We start from the raw sequence: 21,276 nt of genomic DNA, 5'->3' as shown, positions 1-21,276 counted from the left end.
TGTTGCCTTATGTTTTATGACATTGTGATATTTGAATGCTTAGGTACCTGCTGCATTTGTATTTATGTACAGGACAAACAGCACATACACACTGTGACCACTTACTTGATGCTGTTTCATGGAATTTGAGATGTAGGAGATTTTAATGTTAGTTAACTGCAGTTCATCATAAAGTACAGTAGTGCATGTAAAAGTACAGATTAAGCAGTGAAATCACTTCTAATACCAGGCAAACTTAAGACTATAGTAGAAATAATAATAATAATACATAGGTCATGGAATGATTAAACAAACAAATAAATAAAACCTGCTTGAAATCGCAACAGCACAGGGCATCTTCAAAATAGAGAATTTTCATTGTACTGTACTGTAACATTTTCCACATGGAGGAAGCAGAATATTACTGTACATCGAGCAAAGTTTAAATAATTTATGCATTTCATGACCTGCTGCTAGTTATTATTTTTGTTAGTATTATTATGTGTACTGTGTATTAGATTCTCCTGTTCTTTACGCTTAAGAGGTGAAGCATTATTATTTGTACGTTTCCTTGGAGAAAGCTGAACATATTAGATATTTTTTCATTATTTACTTATAGTAGCTCACTGTGGCACTGTTTCTTGCAGGTATTAATAACAAAACGTTTTACAAATAATACACCATGTAATTTGGAAAACTGGCTGCAGGCATGTCTACCATTTAAAACCAAACACATTTTGGGACAATCGGTTGAGAAATAAGAAAGTTCCCCACTGATTTTAACATGTGATCTCCATACATGTCTGTGAGTTTCCAAGCCAATCCAGACCTCTCCAATATGGCTGACATGTCAGCAGTCAGTGTGACCTCCGTGTGTGTATAACTGCTAATTAGCTGCAATAGAATAATAGCAATAGTATGGCTTGTGATTTTATGTTTTACATTGGGCATTTGATTAGCAGAGGACAAACCTGCTCCACCTCATACATATTTACATGTCTATCTGATATTTATATGGTTTTAATATCTTAATGTTGCATATGTACTGCTTGTTCATTGCCACTGCTCTATGTCTGCTCCACTTTATTATTAAGCATACACTGCATTGTTGCTTGCTCCATTATTTAATGCGTCTGTATTCTGTTGTCATGTAAGGTACAGTATAATGACAACATACCCGGCTGAATGTCACAGATATCATTAATGCCGATGACGTGTATACTTTCTTAGTGCCACCATATTCTTCCATAAATGTCCTTTTTTCTGCAGGATTTTGCTCCATGACTCTTGAGTAGTTTCAGTAACATTACAGTGCATCAGCCATTTTCTTGACAGTCGTCCACTCTGAGTATTTGATGAGATGAAGGGTTCAGAGTTGTTATCCATCACAAGCTAATTTAAAACACCAACCAAAGAACACAATGAAGCTGACATGGGCCAGCATCCCCGTCCTGCAGTTTGGCTCCTCCACATTCCCGTGAACTTAAGTTATTTTGAAAGGAAACGGGGAACATTTCACTCTTGGGCAGGTGTACACATTGGTAGTAAAGGAGGTAAGTTTACAATATTTTTCAAAAGTCTGGAGTGTAGCTTGGTGACAAATTTTCAGTCACTTTATGCAACTGTCACATTTCGAAGCATTAAAAGCATGACCGAATTACAGACCATAATCGGAAGAGTACACAAGTAAAACATTTGCTCACAGAGCCATATTTGTTCTATAAGGCTGTTTTTCGTACTTTTCCTGGAAAATGTATGCTGTATAGGCTGCCTGATGTTACAGCAGGTTTAGAGAGAAGTTACAAAATCATTAATATTTTTACAGAATTCATTTCTGATGCAGCACCACAAAGCAATATTAACCGCTAATAATTAGTAATAATTAACCACTACCTTGGCAGCCATATCCATCCAAGTTGCAGAGTATCTCCTTTAGCTCAGCCAGTTACTTCACTCCATATCAGTGCTGGGTTAAAATACTCCTTACTTGTGTTTTACACAGCATAGTATTGACCAATTTTGACTTAGCATAGAACTGCTGATCATGGTCCTAATTTTGAATGTTGACCTTTTCACTCCCTGGGCACAATTTCTACATTCTTCCTGTGTCACTGTAGTTTTTTTTTTTTTGGGGTTATTGTACTTTCTCCCCACATGCAGGACTGGCTTACTTGCAATTCTTTTAAACGGTGACCACTACAATGGACTGGAATGTTACACGACCCTGTTACTTACTTGGTGCTGTCCCGATAGGTTCTAGTCATTCACAAGCCTAAACTGGACTGAGCGGCCTTTGAGAATGTTTAGTACCTTGTAATGATACCTTGGTTGTTCACAAGTATTAGGCTACCTAATGACTAGTAACTGACCTTATATCAGTGAGAGTGAGTGAGGATGTGTGCAGTCCATCCAAGGATGGCTATTGTCTCACACTTGACATTGCTGACTCTGAACTGGATATGTGACTTCCTTTATGTATGGCAGGAAAGACATCTGATGCTTGGTGGATTTTATTTCTCTGCCACCATTTCCCTTTGTGCATCACAAACAGAAATGACTGATTGTATCATAAGTCACTTATTAATGATAGCCTAATGCATTCCATCCTCCTGGAAAATAACATTCTCATATTCACATATGTAACACTTGGGATTAGGCAGAGAGGTCAGTGATCGATCCACTAGACTAGTTTACCAGTTTTTTCCAATTTAAAAAATGTTTCAAGATAACAAATGGTTGAAATATACTGCAGTGTTGAGAGTAGTTAGGATGATTTACTAGAGGCAACTCATCTATATGTATTATATATACTGCAAATCAGGCGGCGCAGTGGGTAGTGCTGCTGCCTCGCAGTTGGGAGACCACTTCCCGGGTCCTCCCTGCGTGGAGTTTGCATGTTCTCCCCGTGTCTGCGTGGGTTTCCTCCCACAGTCCAAAGACATGCAGGTTAGGTGGATTGGTGATTCTAAATTGGCCCTAGTGTGTGCTTGGTGTGTGGATGTGTTTGTGTGTGTCCTGCGGTGGGTTGGCACCCTGCCCGGGATTGGTTCCTGCCTTGTGCCCTGTGTTGGCTGGGATTGGCTCCAGCAGACCCCCGTGACCCTGTGTTCGGATTCAGCGGGTTGGATAATGGATGGATGGATGGATACTGCAAATCTATATATACAGTACTAGGCGGCTTTGCTTGCCCGTCCCCGGTTTGGTTAACTGGATATACAATTTAAAGAAATTGTTATTTTCATGGGAATTGTTACATATGCATTATTTTCACTTTTACTTTAAAACTTCAGTAAAAATAATATTTGGAATTAACTTTTCTTCAAGATCGCATTGAATTTTGATTCTGTGTTTGGACTTGCATCGTGTCAATGCAACGTATAACTGTGTGTGAGTGAATATCGTTTCTTTCTCTCTAATAAAAAAACTTGACTTTTTGGAATGTTTGTCCATGCTCTTTCTTCTTTGCTAAGTCATTGATGTATCATCTAGAATGTATAAAATTATTGTCCTGATAAAATTTATAACGGCTGAGAGCCAGGAAGTGTGTCTGCCAAAAGCATTCACACAACTGAGGTTAGATCAGGGGTAGGCAACGTCGGTCCTGGAGTGCCACAGTATGTGCAGGTTTTTGTTCCAACCCAGTTCCTTAACGAGAACTCAATTATTGCTGATGAAGCACATATTGCTTAAGTGACATTTTAATGCTTCATTTTAGTGGTCTCGCTTGTTAAGGTTCTCCAACCTTAATTGCTTATTTCAATCTTAAACTGCTGCATTCAGTGTTTTAATTGCTCCTTATTAGCAATAAGATGTAAAACAGGGGTAGGCAATGTCGGTCCTGGTGAGCCGCAGTGGCTACAGGTTTTCATTCAACCCAATTGCTTAATTAGAAACCAATCATTGCCAATCTCAGACCTTATTTAATTTTATGGCTTGTTAGTCTGTGCAATGTAAGGCTTTTATATCGTAGATTTTTTTCCTTTCCAAGGATATCATCCAAATGATATGAAGCCTAAAACAGATCATTTTCAGTCTGTCACATTTTTCTATTAAGTGTTTTATTAAATCAAATAGTGCATGATGAACACACACAGATGTAATTGGAAAAAAGCTAGCTGGAGAACTGCTGGCTGCTTTGTCTTTTACATCTTATTGCTAATAAGGAGCAATTAAAACACTGAATGCAGCAGTTTAAGATTGAAATAAGCAATTAAGGTTGGAGAACCTTAACAAGCGAGACCACTAAAATGAAGCATTAAAATGTCACTTAAGCAATATGTGCTTCATCAGCAATAATTGAGTTCTCGTTAAGGAACTGGGTTGGAACAAAAACCTGCACATACTGTGGCACTCCAGGACCGACGTTGCCTACCCCTGGGTTAGATGACCGTGGTCTTGTTTGAAAATAGTTGTAAGTAAGGCGTGACTTGAAAGAATCTAATGGCAGAAGTCATGTCTCATGGGACTTCATTCCAAAAAGTCTCTCAAGAGGTCACGTCTCGTCCCAAGATTTTTTTTTTATTATAATAGACAGATATAAAAAAGCTGCCACTCCCTGACTAACTAACAAGAAATTTCTGTCTACTTGCAACCGACCTAAGAAAACAGTATTCACTAATTGATCTACCAATGGCCTTAAGGCCCAGACAAAAAAAAACAACCTTATCAAAAAGTTAATTTAATCAGGGGGAAAAAAGGGAGAAAATCACAATGGTGTTGCATTTAACAGCCAGAACGGGCACTCTTTGCATCATTCTCTGGCAGGTGCACATTAGCACAGAAGGCAGCGTGTCCGACTGCAAGTCAGCAGCATCGGGTTTGAGTCCCAGCTGTATTCTTTTCAAAATCTTGATCTTTTATGGTTCAGATGCAGAACAGTTAGCCAAACTCCATACAAGAAGTGATATCAAATATAAACAACTGGTTATTACTATAAAATTAGCTTTTATCACACACAAAAATATCCTCTGATATTGTTAAAAAAAATGTAGGATATTCATACCATTCAGGCTTTGCTTCTAGCCGTTCCTGAAGTACTGTTATTATATTATATTGTTATTTCATCTGGATGCATTTCATTGCCATCTTCTGTATTCTATAATTTAAACCAATTACATTACCGTTGTCCCTTAAGGAAACACATTTGTCACTGTCACTCTTTCTCCTGCATTGCTCTTTGTTAGTTCACATGTCTGAGTTGCTCCTGCAGTTATTTAGTTAGGGGTTAAAAATGATCACTCCAGTTTTTACGTTTGTCATTAGTAATCTATACATTTCTCTCTTCCTATTTGTACTATCATGATAACTGTGTTATTCATTCAAACAAACTGGCTGCAGAATGTAAGCCTTAATTATTACTAGTATGATGATATACTTCAAAGCAAATGTTATTACAATATTGCTTGGTTTTCTGTCTAAATATGTTTTACCTACATTAGGCTCAGGAGACTACATTCTCACTTCAATGTCTATTTGCTCTTTTTCACCTTAATAGAATTAAACTCCCACAAGGCACTGGAATGCAAATGGTAACTCGTATTAGTGACCATTCAAAAATGTACTGCCTCATTGACCACTGGTTTGAATCTGCTACGAGGCAACCTATGTGCAGTTTGTATGTTCACCACATATCATTATAGACCTCCTCCAACAAGCAAGACATTGTCAAGCTGAGTCACATGATAAGACCCCTGAATCTATGTGAGCCTGGCATCACAATCAGGCCGAGTGCTACCGAAACAGGCATGAAACGCTTATTGGTTTGAAGTGCCATTTAGTGATCAGTCCAGGCCTACCACACTGCGGGGAAGACTTTGGGGTTGGTGGCAGAATTGACACTCCAGCCGCCATAAAAAACCTCACACTGTTCCACCTGAACTAGTGTGGTGCGGAGGTGTTACATGGCTGCACTCAGGTCCTAATCTGGGATCCTGAGGTGGTTTGTCATGTGGGGGGTTGCAGCAACGTGCTGTATCAGTGGATGCTCCTAACCTCCTCTTCCTCCAGAGAATTGTTTACCTCTCCAAATGCAACTCCTTACATGACACCACAAGTGGGAATTATTCCAGTATGCAGCATCGAGCAAGAATCCCGCTGCAAAACTAACAATAAGCAACAAGTGCAAAAACACAGAAGAATACAACATCACTTTAATATATCAATAGCTAATAAACATTTTCTTTTAGACGTAAGAAAATCAATTTTGAAATAATTTGTAAAATACAACAATCACACACAAAGCCTTCACAGGTTGAAAGGACTTTTAAAAACTCAGGTTTTTTTGTTTATCATTCCATCAGTAATACAATAGATATAATCATTCTGATTATTTTATTAAAAACATTTACTATTAAATGAATTTTTTTCAGGATTAGAAAAGAAGGACCTTGTCTTCCTGAACAAGGACCTGCAGATTTAATAGACTGTATCAGCTTGACTAAAAAGTTGCGTTCATCTAAATAAGTTTTAAAACCAGTACATCAGAATACATTCTCTCATGTATTTGCATTTTGCAAGTTTTTCCCACCCATAAAAGGTCAATCATAAATATGAGTTCTTGCACAGAGGGAGTCACAGCCACTCTTGACAAAAACCCTCAGTTAGTACATTCAGTAAGCACTGTGCTCCTGCTGGGGCAGCTAAAGCGGAGCATGCTGGGAAGGTTCACCTTCTGGAACAGCCGCTCCTTAGCAGTTAAAAGCAGAAGCCAATCCAGAATCGCACACTTGCCTATCAAGTGGAAATGAAAGTCTCGAGTTGTCTCCTTTTAATGATTATTGTGACATCGGAAGTAAAATAACAAAAGAATGCTGTGCAAGGGGAAAAGCAACTGATAAGATTCTGAGGCCTGGTGAGCTTTGCAGTAAAGAAGAACAGAGTCCTATGTTACTGTATTCACAGAGGCGTATTAGTGGGGCCCTTAGGACCTTACGCTTACTTGTTATCTCTTTAGTGACAACTGGCCCTTTCTTGTCTTCTTCCACCCCTCCCAATATTTCATGAACAACATTATAACAGAATTTGATTGTTTTAATCCTCTCCTATAGTTGTGTTAGAAACTTCTAACTTGGCTGGCTCATCTCTCTGGGTTTTTTGGTCTCTTGTGTTGTATTTATTCCCAAAGTCAACTTTGTACCCCTGTATGGTGTTTGTGGTTATCATGGATGACTAGTTAAGTTCAATGGGGCTGCAAGCTAACCAGCCTCTTCAGTTGCAGAGAGGGAGGTTGGTGAGTGAAGCTACTGCACAATTTCGGACACTCATGAAAACATTGGTGCAATGAAAAAAAATCACAATACCTTTCTCAGTTTACCAACAGAACTTAAAAAGTACGCACTACATTAAAACTCAGGTCATCTGTTCAGAGTTGGAGCTTTGAAGGTACATGGCATCTCACCTTTTGGAGGTTTCCAAAATCCCCCTAAGCTTAATGCCAAAATTACTCACTGAGGTGGGTGTGTTTAGATCCTTCAAATTTTTCTAGTTTTCTTCCAGTTGCTGAGCTAATTCAGATAAATGTTTAACAAGTTTTGAAGTGGTTTTCTTAAACTGAAACCTTTATATGTAAACAAGTGCATGGAAAGAGTGTCCAGTGAACCAACACTCAAATCTAAAGGTGACTTACAGTCAGGCCAAAAGTCATTTTACACTCAATAATTTTAAACCATACTTGAGTCTTAAATGCCCTGTCTATAATCGAAAAGAAATTTAGCATTCATGGTCAGTGTTGACATTTACTGGTAATGAGTGGAGATGCAATAAGATAAGAAAAAAGCACTTTAAGACAACATGTCCTAGTCTGGACCGACTCACAGTGATATCATCTATTGGTTTCTGAACAGAGATAAGCTACATTAAATTGCATGCCTCCTACCTTTTCTCTGATCTGAATATGCAGACATGAGCAGGACAGAAGCATGAATATCCCTGAGACTTGATGCTGCCATCATGTGAGGCAGGCAGTCAATTCCATATACTGAAAATAAAAGTCCTTCTTATGATGTGATGCATTAATCAAAGGCTTCTACTGCTTACGTGCCATTGTGGGACACAACTGCAGACATTATCATTGAATCCTGTGAAAGTCAATGCATATGCTCACTGTTGCCCTCTGTATGATCATTTTTCTTCCTAAATTATCAGTTTCTGCTTGAAAGAATTTATGATGCTAAGACATGGTTTGCTTTGGCTCATCAACTGGAAACTGGGCATTGCAACGCTTTAGCAAGCTAGCATGGAACATGGGAATGATACACAGAATCCAGACAGGCACCATGCATGACTGATATTTACAAATGCTGCTTTGTGTTATTTCTCTTATCAATGGACCAGGATTTAAGAAAAGAAGCCAAGACATGCGGGGCACTATAACTAAAGCAGAGGCAGTGCACGGTCTCAGCACACATCAGCTTACTTGGTATCCCCATATACATTAAAGTCTCCAAGTGTTGCACTGCTTTCTTTTCCGTCACATTTGTGAAATGCACCATGCAATCAGCACGTAACTGATTACATAAAGTCTGGTGAAGTAAATGGGGCTTGGAAAGATTTAACTTGGATATCCCAAAACAATATACATCCATCTAGCCTCTATGCCCTGTCACTCTGAGAGACAAAATAATGAATTACTGACCTTGAGCTCAAGATTTTCAGAAAAAAATAAGAAAGGCACTGTCGGAGTAGTGCATGTCTCTGAAGGAAACTGTTTAATATGGTGCCAGGTGGATTTTATGATTGCTCATGGGGTCTCCACATGCTTCTCTAGCGACCTCAAACCAGTGCATGGCTTCCTTAATGCAGTTTAAATGCATGTATGGTTAGCTTTGAAAAACATTCTGTGTGCAAGTAGCTTGGATTTGCATCAGTTGCAGCATGCAACTCTGAAATATGTTTGAGTCTATCAAAGTAAGATAAAGACAAAGGTAAAAGGTCTACACTGATAAGTGGGTATCGACGTCAACATAAGCACTCGCACACCATGCTCAGGGATAAGTAGCAGATAACGGCTGCTGGCTGACTACTATAGATATCTGTACCTTTATGTGATATTAGCCTCACAGAGACCTACAATATGGAAAAAATTTTTTTTTTTTTCCAGTAGCAACTGGAAATGTTAATTTCTGAAAATAATGGGTACTACTCTAATGCCATCTCCCATATCATTTCTTGGAACAAAGGTGCAGCTATAAGCAGTATCTGCTCATAAAGTCCAGCTAGAGCACCAAAGTAGGCAAGGTGAATACTCAAAACATGACAGAACAGAACGGGGGTACATACTGCTTCTAGAGCTTGTTTGTAGGAACAAATACACACATCAAACAAAATGGCTGATACCACGGACATTCACTTCACCTAATACCTTCTGAAGAAACTTGTCGACATTGTCTTTTGTGTGAAAGAGTTAAGCCTTTTTAAGCCATGTTCCAAAGGCCCAGAAAGTAAAGACTGAATGATCTATCAAAGCTCTGCTGCCACCTCATGCATGCTGAATAACCCAAGGCCAAATCATACTCTTTAAACTCAATAATACACTTATTTTCCTGGGGCAATGGCGGCTAAAGAAAAATGACGTCTTTTTTTGTTTGTTTTATGTTAAAAAGGAAAAGAAAAAGAATGAGAAAATTGCTCTGCGTTAAAAGCAAAAGGTGGATCAACAAGTAGCAGGAGAGCCCTGTGTTAATGTCGCTCCTCAAGACGACAGATCTGATGAGTCACACAGCTACTGCCCCAGGGTTAAGACAGCTGATGAATAAAATCTGGCAGAATGCTGCTTAGGACAGGAGGACGTCATATAGCTGATACACCCACTTAATGCAAACTTGGCTGCAGCATCGATGTCCCAAAGAGCTGAGACCTCGGGGGATCTAAAAAACAGAGAAATAACAGAAGCATGAGAAAGTGAGGGGAACTTGGAGATTGTGTTGCCATTCTTTGAAAGGAAGAGAGAGAGCTCACTCAGAAGAGAACAATCTATCATTGCAAAGCCAACATGCTAGAGTCCAATCCTGAAATCATGGGGCTTACACCAAAAACAAACCTTGTACATGACGCCAGTCTGTACAGAGAACATAAGCCTTCTGCAGTAAATGGTATCAGATTTAACGACACAGCCTTAACAAGGCTTGAATTGGGCAGCTTTCACACCCCTCGGACTGTGGCCTTATGTTCCGAAAAGATTCCATCAGCATTTAAAATTACTAGTAGGGTTTTGTTTTAATGTTATTCTTTATTGTTTATGTATTTGCCAGTTTACTGTTCCAACTGATGACATTGCCATTCAAAGTAGTTGTAGCTACATCACTTCATTGTTTCCAGATGCCTTTGTGTATGTGTGTGGTGTTGCACTGTAAGCTGTATGAAGTCGCCATCTTATTTAAGGCTGAGTCACAGTTCTGAACTTTGTTTACATAAAAAGGCTAACCAGTGACAGAATATTAATTTCTTTGGAAAGTTCGAGGAACAGTTTAGGTTTAACTTTTCCCCATCTAGTGAATTCTGAATGTGTTTTGCTTTTTTGCTTGGTTGGTTATCTTTAATCTTTAAAGTTTGTGAAATGAACCCAGTAATGTTTTGACCAGCCAGCCTTTTGTCATCAGTTCATTTTCTACTGGCCCTTGCCTTGATGTAGTCACATTTTACAATTGATTATTTAGTACATTGTACTGTATAGGTTTTTGCATTCGTGTTACTGGCAGGCAGTACAGTATAGTATTTAATGAACCATCACCACTGGGTGAAGATGCTGTACTCAAACTGTATAAAATAGTCAGTCAGTCATTGTCCAACCCGCTATATCCTAACACTGGGTCACAGGGGTCTGCTGGAGCCAATCACAGGGTGCAAGGCAGGAACAAAACATGGGCAGGGTGCCAGCCCACCACAGGGTACACACACACACACACACACCCCCTCACGCACCAAGCACACACTAGGGACAATTTAGGATCGCCAATGCACCTAACCTGCATGTCTTTGGACTGTGGGAGGAAAACGGAGCACCCAGAGGAAACCAACACAGACACAGGGAGAACATACAAATGACCCAGGAAGCGAACCCAGGTCTCCTTACTGCCAAGCAGCAGCGCTACCACTGCGCCACCGTGCCACCTGTATAAAACAGTTATAAAAAGAATTTTGTTTTCACTATAGAAATATATATACAACATATGGGCTATCACTGTACTTTGTCTCTAACTCCCGTAATCCAGACCAAGGTCGCAGTGAGGGCTGGAGCCTATCCGAGCTAGCACAGGACACAAGGCCAGAGTGCCTGTCTATTAACACACTAGGGCCAATTCAGCACTACCAATTTACTTAACCCATGTGTCTTTAGATAGAGGGATGAAAACGGAGCCCCCAGAGGAAATCCACGCAGAATCAGGGAGAACATATAAACTCGACACAGGGAGAACTAGGGACACAAATTGCTGAGGAGTTGGCAACAGCACTACCTCTACTCCACCATGCTGCCCAGGGCGATTTTAATTAATATCTTTAAAAATGTAAAGCTCTGGGCTTAGAAGTGTAAGTTTCCTGTGGTATATAAGAATCAGCTGAACTGGACTAAAATTACTCAGCAGTGTAGGTTTTTCTTTTTTGGGAAATCTGTTTATCATATTCTCATGAAGGACTGTCATATGTTCCTTTTGCAACATGCAGTGTGATTTTTTTGTTTTACTTGTCCGCTGTTAAAACAAAAAGGCATTAAGGCCTGAGATATGGTAGAAAAGTAAAAATTGAATTAGGGTGTCAATTATGTTAGTGATTTTTTGCTGTCTTACACAGTTGGTCCTTTTTAAATTTGTGAAGGCTAAGTGAAATTCTTAGATATGCAGTTTCCATTTTCACCAGTGTTGGTAGGCGTCACTATATTAGTTTTATACATTTTACCAATACTTGACTTAATTCTTAGTTGTTACGCTGCTGTATTTGCTAAAGTCTGGTATATTGGAGGCTTGTAACTGAAAACGATATTTATTTTGTGGGAGAACTGGGAATTGAGATGTAATCAAAACTACTCCTCATTTCAACGGTTTAGAGACATCTTTTAAGATGGTTAAAAAAGTGTGTTTTCTTTGATGGATTGGTGCAACTAACTGCAACTGTAAAATGAGATTCAATAAATAAATACGTAGATCGTTTTTTTCCTTTACCTACAGTTGTTGCCTTATTGCTTCAGAGTGCTGGGTTCAAATCCTGACTTGGCCACTGGCCGTTAGGCGATTGTGTGTTCTGTCAGCAGTGTCTGTCTTTGGACCTATTTCTATGTATTCCAGTTTCTTCCCACATGCATATTAACTGACTGGCAACTCCAATATGAGTGTGTCTTGCAAAGGACTGGTCTGTCATCTGGACTGGATCCTACTTCATTCCTGATGATGATGAAATAGGACCCAGTCCCCATTCACCTAATATTGAATTAAGGAGATTTAGAAAATGGATGGATAGTTGGATATTCATCCATGCATATACTGTACCTGTGAACAAGTAATCTGAAATTAGTATATTCATATATTTGGCATCAGTGGCAGAGAATATTGCCACAGTGCATCTGTAAAGATTCATATATACTCCTTCTCATTACAATTTTTCTTAATCTTAATTTTTATTTTTCCAAAGCATTTTCAATCTTTCTTTGTAATATTATTGTAGTAGTTGATTGATTGTAATTGGTGACTGACTGAAAGAGTGAGATGTATTGAGTAGACTGACAGTGTATAACTCAACCAAGTTACCTTCCTAAGTAAAGATGCAGGCAGTGAAGAAGAGTCGAGCATTAAATATCGCAAATGCTTAATAAATATACAGTTAGGTCCATAAATATTTGGACAGACAACTTTTTTCTAATTTTGGTTCTGTACATTACCACAATGATTTTTAAATGAAACAACACAGATGCAGTTGAAGTGCAGACTTTCAGCTTTAATTCAGTGGGGTGAACAAAACGATTGCATAAAAATGTGAGGCAACTAAAGCATTTTTTTAACACAATCCCTTCATTTTAGGGGCTCAAAAGTAATTGGACAAATTAAATAACTGGAAATAAAATGTTCATTTCTAATACTTGGTTGAAAACCCTTTGCTGGCAATGACAGCCTGAAGTCTTGAACTCATGGACATCACCAGATGCCGGGTTTCTTCCTTTTTAATGCTCTGCCAGGCCTTTACTGCAGCGGCTTTCAGTTGCTGTTTGTTTGTAGGCCTTTCTGTCTGAAGTTTAGTCTTCAACAAGTGAAATGCATGTTCAATTGGGTTAAGATCAGGTGTCTTGGCCATTCAAGAATTTCCCACTTCTTTGCTTTAATAAACTCCTGGGTTGCTTTGGCTGTATGGTTTGGGTAATTGTCCATCTGTATCATGAAACGCCGCCCAATCAATTTGACTGCATTTAGCTGGATTTGAGCAGACAGTATGTCTCTGAACACCTCAGAATTCATTCGGCTGCTTCTGTCCATGTGTGTGTCACATCATCAATAAACACTAGTGTCCCACTGCCACTGGCAGCCATGCACGCCCAAGCCATCACACTGCCTCCACCGTGTTTTACAGATGATGTGGTATGCTTTGGATAATGAGCTGTTCCACACCTTCTCCATACATTTTTCTTGCCATCATTCTGGTAGAGGTTGATCTTGGTTTCATCTGTCCAAAGAATGTTTTTCCAGAACTGTGCTGGCTTTTCTAGATGTTCTTTAGCAAAGTCCAATCTAGCCTTTCTATTCTTGAGGCTTATGAGTGACTTGCACCTTGCAGTGTACCCTCTGTATTTACTTTTATGCAGTCTTCTCTTTATGGTAGACTTGGATATCGATACGCCTACCCCCAGGAGAGTGTTGTTCACTTGGTTGGCTGTTGTGAAGGGGTTTTTCTTCACCATGGAAATGATTCTGCGATCATCCACCACTCTTGTCTTCCGTGGACGTCCAGGTCTTTTTGCGTTGCTGAGTTCACCAGTGCTTGCTTTCTTTCTCAGGATGTACCAAACTGTAGCTTTTGCCACTCGTAATACTGTAGCAATTTCTCGGATGGGTTTTTTCTGTTTTCACAGCTTAAGGATGGCTTCTTTCACCTGAATGGACAGCTCCTTTGACCGCATGTTGTCTGTTCACAGCAAAATCTTCCACATGCAAACACCACACCTCAAATCAACTCCAGGCCAATTATCTGCTTAATTGATAATGACATAACGACGGACTTGCCCACACCTGCCCATGAAATAGCTTTTGAGTCAATTGTCCAATTACTTTTGAGCCCCTGAAATGAAGGGATTGTGTTAAAAAAATGCTTTAGTTGCCTCACATTTTTATGCAAGCGTTTTGTTCATCCCACTGAATTAAAGCTGAAAGTCTGCACTTCAACTGCATCTGAGTTGTTTCATTTAAAATTCATTGTGGTAATGTACAGAACCAAAATTAGAAAAAAGTTGTCTCTGTCCAAATATTTATGGACCTAACTGTAAGAATTATAGCATACTATGCTGCAAACTCGGTTGACACAGGTCACTGTCTAGAATTACTGGCATCCAAATATGCATTTCCCCAGTTATTACAAAAACAAAAAATAACTGCCAACATAAGGAGAACTATTGTAAATAAACAAATAGGCCAAGAATGGATTCTCAGACCCATATTAAGCCTCTCTAAAAAATGTGTGGGAGAAAATTAAATCAATGACAAAAAACAACAGAGCTGGCACAGTGAGCCATAGCCCAGCTAGAAGGAAGTGACAGGAAATCTCTGACTCTCACCATGACAACCCTTCTTTGTGTAGACTACCTTCTTCTTGTACAGCAAGTTGCCTTCTGATCAGCGTGTCTTCATCTACAAAAGAAACAATAAGACAGAATATTATTTGGAGGTTGGCATGGCTAATGGCTATATTTACAAAATAACTGTCAACTGCAAGGCTTACCACAGGAGTTTCCTTCCACATCATCCAAGAGGTTGGCAGTGGAGGCTGCACTCCCCAGGCTGCCCGCTTGGTTAAGAAAAATACTATTGCTCTGCTTATATACATTATTCTAATTACAGGAAGAAACAGATGTGAAAAGGATACGACTGATGTTTTAGCAGGGTCTTCCTTTTCGGCTTCCTCATCTTTGTCTTCTCTGAGAAAGTTCGGGCAATTTCAAATAGCTTTTTTCTTGTGGCTGTGGGTATATCATAAAAAGGTTAAGTTAATTTTAAGCTTCTTGATACCATATATCTAGTTACAAAGAAACTGCCTTTATTTTACATAATATCTTTTATAACAAACACCATCACAAAGTGCTCCACACATGCATCAGCATTAAAAAACTGGAGCACAGTAAGGATAAGAGACTCTTCAAGGTCACAATGCCACCCTTGGGAGTGCTTAGCCAACTAAACTGAACTGCCCACAACAAAATCTTGAAAACTCTTGCCAAAACCTTAAAAAGCTTTAGTGACGGAAACCTAAGACCCCAAGTCTTCACAGTAGCAGGATCTCCAACACACCTGCATAACAAAGGCATCAAGGCTAATTGTTAAACTAATACAAGGATCTTTTCTTTATATCATATATGTACAGTAGGGAAGTTGTGTGGTGTAGAGGGGAAAGAATTGGGGCCTCATGTATAAAACTTGTTTACACTCGGAAACATGCATAAGCCATTTCATACGCAAAAGACAGGATTTATAAAACAAAACTTTAGTGTGGAAACTGGCTTAATGTTACTTGACGTTTCCACTATCTGCAGGTCCTATTCAACTGTTTTTGGTGTTGGCATTTTAGTGACTCCAGCAGGCAGGACAATAAAGTGACTAGAAATTCTTGTTCAATGATGTGTCAGTCACATTCTGATCTCCATCCATTTTTCTAAACCCACTTTATCCTAAGCAGTGTTACATTACAGTTGACCGACATGTTTTCTTAAGACTGCTGTCTTCAATGTTGGTAAATATACCTAATGCAAACACTTAGGCTACACATTAAGGCAGTTATCTTATCTATTTTGTCTATAAAAAAGGTGTGCTATGTGTTTTATGGCATAACTGACAACAGCAGCATTGCGAAGAAGCCACCCATCATATATGGCATGTCCCTAAAGTCTCCTTTCACACTATTTAATAAAATAAAGGAAGCAGAGTTCAATTGGACCACTTCGCAACAATGTTAGCCAAACACATTTAAGCATCAAGTATTAGTTGTAAATATGCACCAGTACAGGGAATCTACCAATCTCAAGGTCTGTCATGCGGGAATTGAAGTGATGACAGGAAGAAAGTGGAGAGCATAGACTGTTGTAGAACAAGCACAGTCTCTACTGAGGAACTGTGGGCTGAAAGGTTGTGATGTCAAAGTTGGCTGCAGGTCACATACTCCCTTGAACCCAGAGCATCAATAGTCATGTACCATGATAAGCCAGTGCAATGAGGATTCAAACCAAGCAAGAGAAAGGTACAAAAGTGCTTTGTGCATCTATTCCATAAATTAAAAAAAAAAAAAGTTTCTTCCATAATACATACTCAGTAACTACATCTAAACCCAATTAAAAAATGTGTCTATTGTGGAGGTTAAAAAAGCCAATAAATAAGTTAAAATCCAAATGAAATGATAAAATTACACATGTTCCTCTTTTATACGCGCTTTCGGTTCTTGTCAGGTGACATGGGTGTCCCACAGACATAACCTTATGCATCCCCCACAATCTGCCACCTATTCCAATACCTGCAGACCTGCAATGACTAACTCTGTCGGTCACTGCAGCTCCCAGTGCGCTGTGTCTCCTCTCAGATGTAGCTATGTTGGGACCACATCCTTTCTCCAGCTCCTGTGACCTCTCTCTCACTCTTACCAGCTCTGCCTTTTCAGTTCTACACTTCTGCAAATGCAGCCAACTCCCAGAGCTCCTCCATCCTGCTCCCTGTAAACTGATCAGCAGTCCGGTATTGCCCAACTTATCCTCCAGCATCTATATTTCTCTGACTCTAGGCTTTGTTCTTTTTGTTTTTTCTCTGTCAATCCTACTTCCTACTCAGGCTTCGTTTTATCTTCCTGTGGGAGATGCGCCATAATTACAATCTGCAGATTGCCGATGTGGAACAGCTGACCAATTAAACAATCAGCACACCCCCACACAGTATAAACCCATGGCAGCCCAGTTTCTCAGCCACCTCTGCAACCACAGAGAATTGTTTTTACTTAAAACCTAGCACACTGCTACAGACCCTTGACATACCTCATCACACAGGTACATTGGCCAAAGGACTGGCAGGCTTGAGCAGTTTCCAGATGACCCATTACAACAAAGCAACAGGCAAGCTGAGGAGCCAACTAGTCCAGCAGGAGGTAAGAGCTGGAGTTGAGGAGCTGCATGTCAGTAAAGCTGTAGGAATGTGTTAGCAGAGTGCCTGGACCAAATGGGACAGGGCAGAGGAAAGAAACATCTCTTGGAGTGAACAGCAGCAAGCTGAGCCCCAGTGCCCAAAGTTCCTGATACACTCAGTGTACAGCATCCTTCCAACACCTGCTAACCTTTTTTGCTAGGGAAAAATTGAATCACCATCTTATCATCTGTACCAAGGCAGAGGGACACTGGAGTAGATTCTCAGCTGTTGCTCGAAGGCCCTGAGATAAGGGTGCTATTGTTGGCACCACAACCTGGTGATCAGAACAGTAGCTGACACCATTTGTAGAACAACCATGTCCATTGTTAAAGCAGATGAGAACCATGTATTCACCAGCAGAAGCAGTCAGGCATTTTGGAAACAACTAGGAACAGGCAGCTGATGGTTGACCTGGGATCATCTCCATGACCATGTCTAGGCCAGACATAATTCTGCTATCTGTCATCCAGACAGGTGTTCAAGCTTAAGCTGCCAATTCCCTGGGAAGACCGGGTGGAGGACTCATACAAGAGGAAGAAAGACAAGCATCATGGCTTGGACGAGGAGTGCTGCTGCAAGGGACCGCAGGCATGGTGCATGCCCATAGAAGCAGGATGCAGAGTGTTCATTGGGAAATTGTTCTGTAAGGCCCTAAGTCGATTAAGCACAACAGGCACCATTAAGAGGAGATACCATCAAAAATATCACAGAGGAGGCTTTGGATAAAGCAGAGTGAACCATGGCAGACTGCTGCTCACACACAAGTTGGGGCCTGATCAACTCCAGCTAGGTCGCCCAGGCGAGTGTGTATGATGTTCAGAAGACTCAAAACACCCTATGACCCAAGGGAATACCACTGAGTGTTATATATAATAATAACAATATATTAATTGAATGAAAGTGCTTTTTGTTTACAAAAGCAAATTTATTTTGTGCTGGTGCCTTTATCACAACATGTTTGAAGTCAATTGCGCCAATTGCATTAGAAAAATCAGCGGCAAATTGCTTATTCACCTCATCTTGTTCACCCTAACCTTACAGAAGTTCTAAGTATCTGGGTTGCAACTTAATTATACTATCCCATACAGATGTCAAGACATGGCTGAGGGATGACAGCAAGATTCCTGAATGGTCAGCCAGTTCACGTTGTTAAAGCCTGCAACAGAACAGGGATTGTGGGATTTCTGCAAGATTGACTCCATAATGTAGGCTTTAATTCAGCACAAAGCTTTAAATTCTAAGTCTAAATCATCCTAAAGGTCAAGTTTACAAGTAAATCATCATTGCAAATACCATTAACAATATTTATATGACAGAAAACATTGTATTTTAAGTGTTTGTCAACATACTTTAAATCGCGGCAAAATAAGTACTTTATTTTAACAAGTTAGAAAATGTATACATAGCATAACATTTGGGTGGCAGTTAATTGATTTGAAAGTTACAATGTTATCTGTTATTTATTTGCATCATCCAAGACATATTTTTTAATTAAAATTATACAGAGTATACCTCTGTCTGTGTTTAAATGTAGGTGACATGCAAAGGAGAGTTGCTTTGGGCAGGACAGTCTCTGGTGTTCACTGATCCATCCATACATCCATCCTCTAGATCTGCTTATGCAGGGCAGAGGGCAGCTGCAACTTATTCCAACAAGCAACAGATATAAGCAGGAACAACATCTGGACAGGGCACCAGCCCATCGCAGAGTTAATAAACAAACATATTTGGGGACAATTTAGTATCGCCAATTCAAATAACCTTCATGCCTTTGTACAATGGGAGTAAATCGCAGAAAACCCATGCAGACCCATGTGAAAACTCCAAACAGGGACGCGACCACTACAGACTCCTTACTACAAGCCGCACGCGCCTGTGTGATCATGTGCCTAATTAGTTGATTCACACTTACATTAACTGTGGCCAAAACAAAAAATACAAAAAAAACTGAAGAAAAAATAACCTTTTACTTGAGACTCATTTTAGTAACATAATATATATACTCTGTCCATTAAGGAGAGGGGTGCAGTCATACTCTGTGTAGATGGAACTTAAATATTCTGATGCATGAACACAGTGGGCGAGTGTATTACTTGGGTAAGAAATCAGTTTTGTGGCAAATGGGAATGGAAAGCTACAGGATATGATGCAAGCCTGTATGCAGGGTTTCCTACCATACAATATCAACTAAACACAATTACATTTGTCAAACACTTAAAGGCAGTGATAGTCGAAGCCCATATTGAGCCTTAGGTTGGGAGTGTCCTCCTTAGGAGGCGGAGTGGTGGCTCTGAGGCTAGGGATCTGCACTGGCAATTGGAAGGTTACCGGTTCGAATCCCGTAAATGCCAATAGGGACTCTGCTCTGTTGGGCCCTTCAGCAAGGTCCTTAACCTGCAATTGCTGAGTGCTTTGAGTAGTGAGAAAAGCGCTATATAAATGCAAAGAATTATTAAGAATTATTAGTGTCCGGAGTGCACACCCTCTAACTTACCTAAATGGTACCCCTCGGATGACGGGATCAGCTCTGCTTAAAGGACCGTGACACCAGACAACATACAAAGAATTTCAAAAGTTATTTTATTTAAGTTACAGAAATATTAATTAGCATAAACCTGTAAAGTGCTTGGTATGAAGTACAGATGTAACGTTAATTTTTTTTTTTTTTTTTTACAGGTAAGAAAGTTTTCTGTAGTCAGTTAAATGTTTAACACATTACAAAAAGGGATCTACAATTATTGTTGACATGCGGGCCAGGTTTATTCTGTGCTGTTCATTCAGGGGCAACAGTCTTTAGTACTGAGGCTCCTTGACTCCTTCGATTTTAAACTGTCACTGCAAAGTACGATACCATAGCGCCTTACTTTTTCTTTATTACATGCTATTTTAAAATGATATTTCATCACATTTACTATATAATGCAAGACACTACAACTTTTCAGTACTGAACTGCATGAAGAGTGGCGCTAAAACTTTGTGTGCTCATATACTTCCAGATGTGCTTCAGTGTGTGCATTTAATTCGTCAGGGCTCATTTACAATCCAACAAAAGCACGCCTTACAGAACAGCATGTCGACGTGCTAGTATTTCTGGAAAAAAGCATGAAAGTTACAAGTCAGTAGTCTGCTTATATGTCACTTTTCTGAACAATTGTTTGCAAAAGACTGCATTAATGTTCTTTTTACTTGAATGCTTATTAAACGTTTTAATTTTTTTAATGTATTTGTTTACAATCTATTGTAATATTTATTCAATTACCATTTAATGTCATTTGTAACATTTCATCACACTACATCAGTAATTTTTTTCATCAACGTAAAAAAAAACTATTGACTGGATTTAAACTTCTTTATTTTTTATTGTTTATAGAACTTTACTACTACCTTTTACAAAAGTTTGCACTATTTCAGGTATTTGCGTTGAATGACTAAAATTTGTATTATTTATTTTAATAAATACAAAGATTTTAATGCATGCAGAATTGCAATTTAGGTTTTTTTATTGCGTTGCATAATATACTGTATTGGGTATCAAAAATGCCATCGAATTTCAGTACTTTTCTTAGTATTGTATCAAAGTTTTAAAAATGTTGGTATTGTGACAACCCCAGGACCATTGACTTAAAACAACAAGGTACAGTTGTAGTTTTATTTAGGTTGCATTAGTGCTTACTTCCTTACTGAAGTGCATCAGCAATAAATATCTAAGTCTTGGCTCAGGCCGCTTTCTTTTTTGTCCATGGGGTGAGGTACGGGCTAGCCTTCAAGCAAAAAGAGATGACAGACATCTACACAAACTTCGGCAAAGATGTCCTCTTAAAAACAATAACTAATCTTTGTTATCTGTAATTATGGGAGAATGGTGCTGGAGAATTTCCAAACACTGAGGTTTATTTCCTTTAATTGTCTCTTAATCTTAAGTAAACATCTGCTTCACAGAGAAGACAAT

General features: G+C 39.3%; 1 protein-coding gene across 1 annotated transcript in view; it reads right to left on the bottom strand.

Moving 5' to 3' along the window:
- Positions 1-6,110: 6,110 nt before the first annotated feature.
- cuedc1b (CUE domain containing 1b) overlaps positions 6,111-21,276 on the bottom strand; it is a 99,191-nt gene continuing 84,025 nt past the window's right edge. The window contains 4 exon segments of the mRNA XM_028807086.2: positions 6,111-9,842; positions 14,726-14,798; positions 14,890-14,948; positions 15,034-15,127. Of these exon segments, the coding sequence (XP_028662919.1) occupies position 9,842; positions 14,726-14,798; positions 14,890-14,948; positions 15,034-15,127 (227 nt within the window). The 3' untranslated portion in view covers positions 6,111-9,841.

This window comes from Erpetoichthys calabaricus, chromosome 8 (assembly GCF_900747795.2).
Source record: "Erpetoichthys calabaricus chromosome 8, fErpCal1.3, whole genome shotgun sequence".
NCBI lineage: Eukaryota > Metazoa > Chordata > Cladistia > Polypteriformes > Polypteridae > Erpetoichthys > Erpetoichthys calabaricus.
The sequence above is the reverse complement of the archived record's forward strand: the minus strand, read 5'-3'. Positions and strand labels throughout refer to the sequence as shown.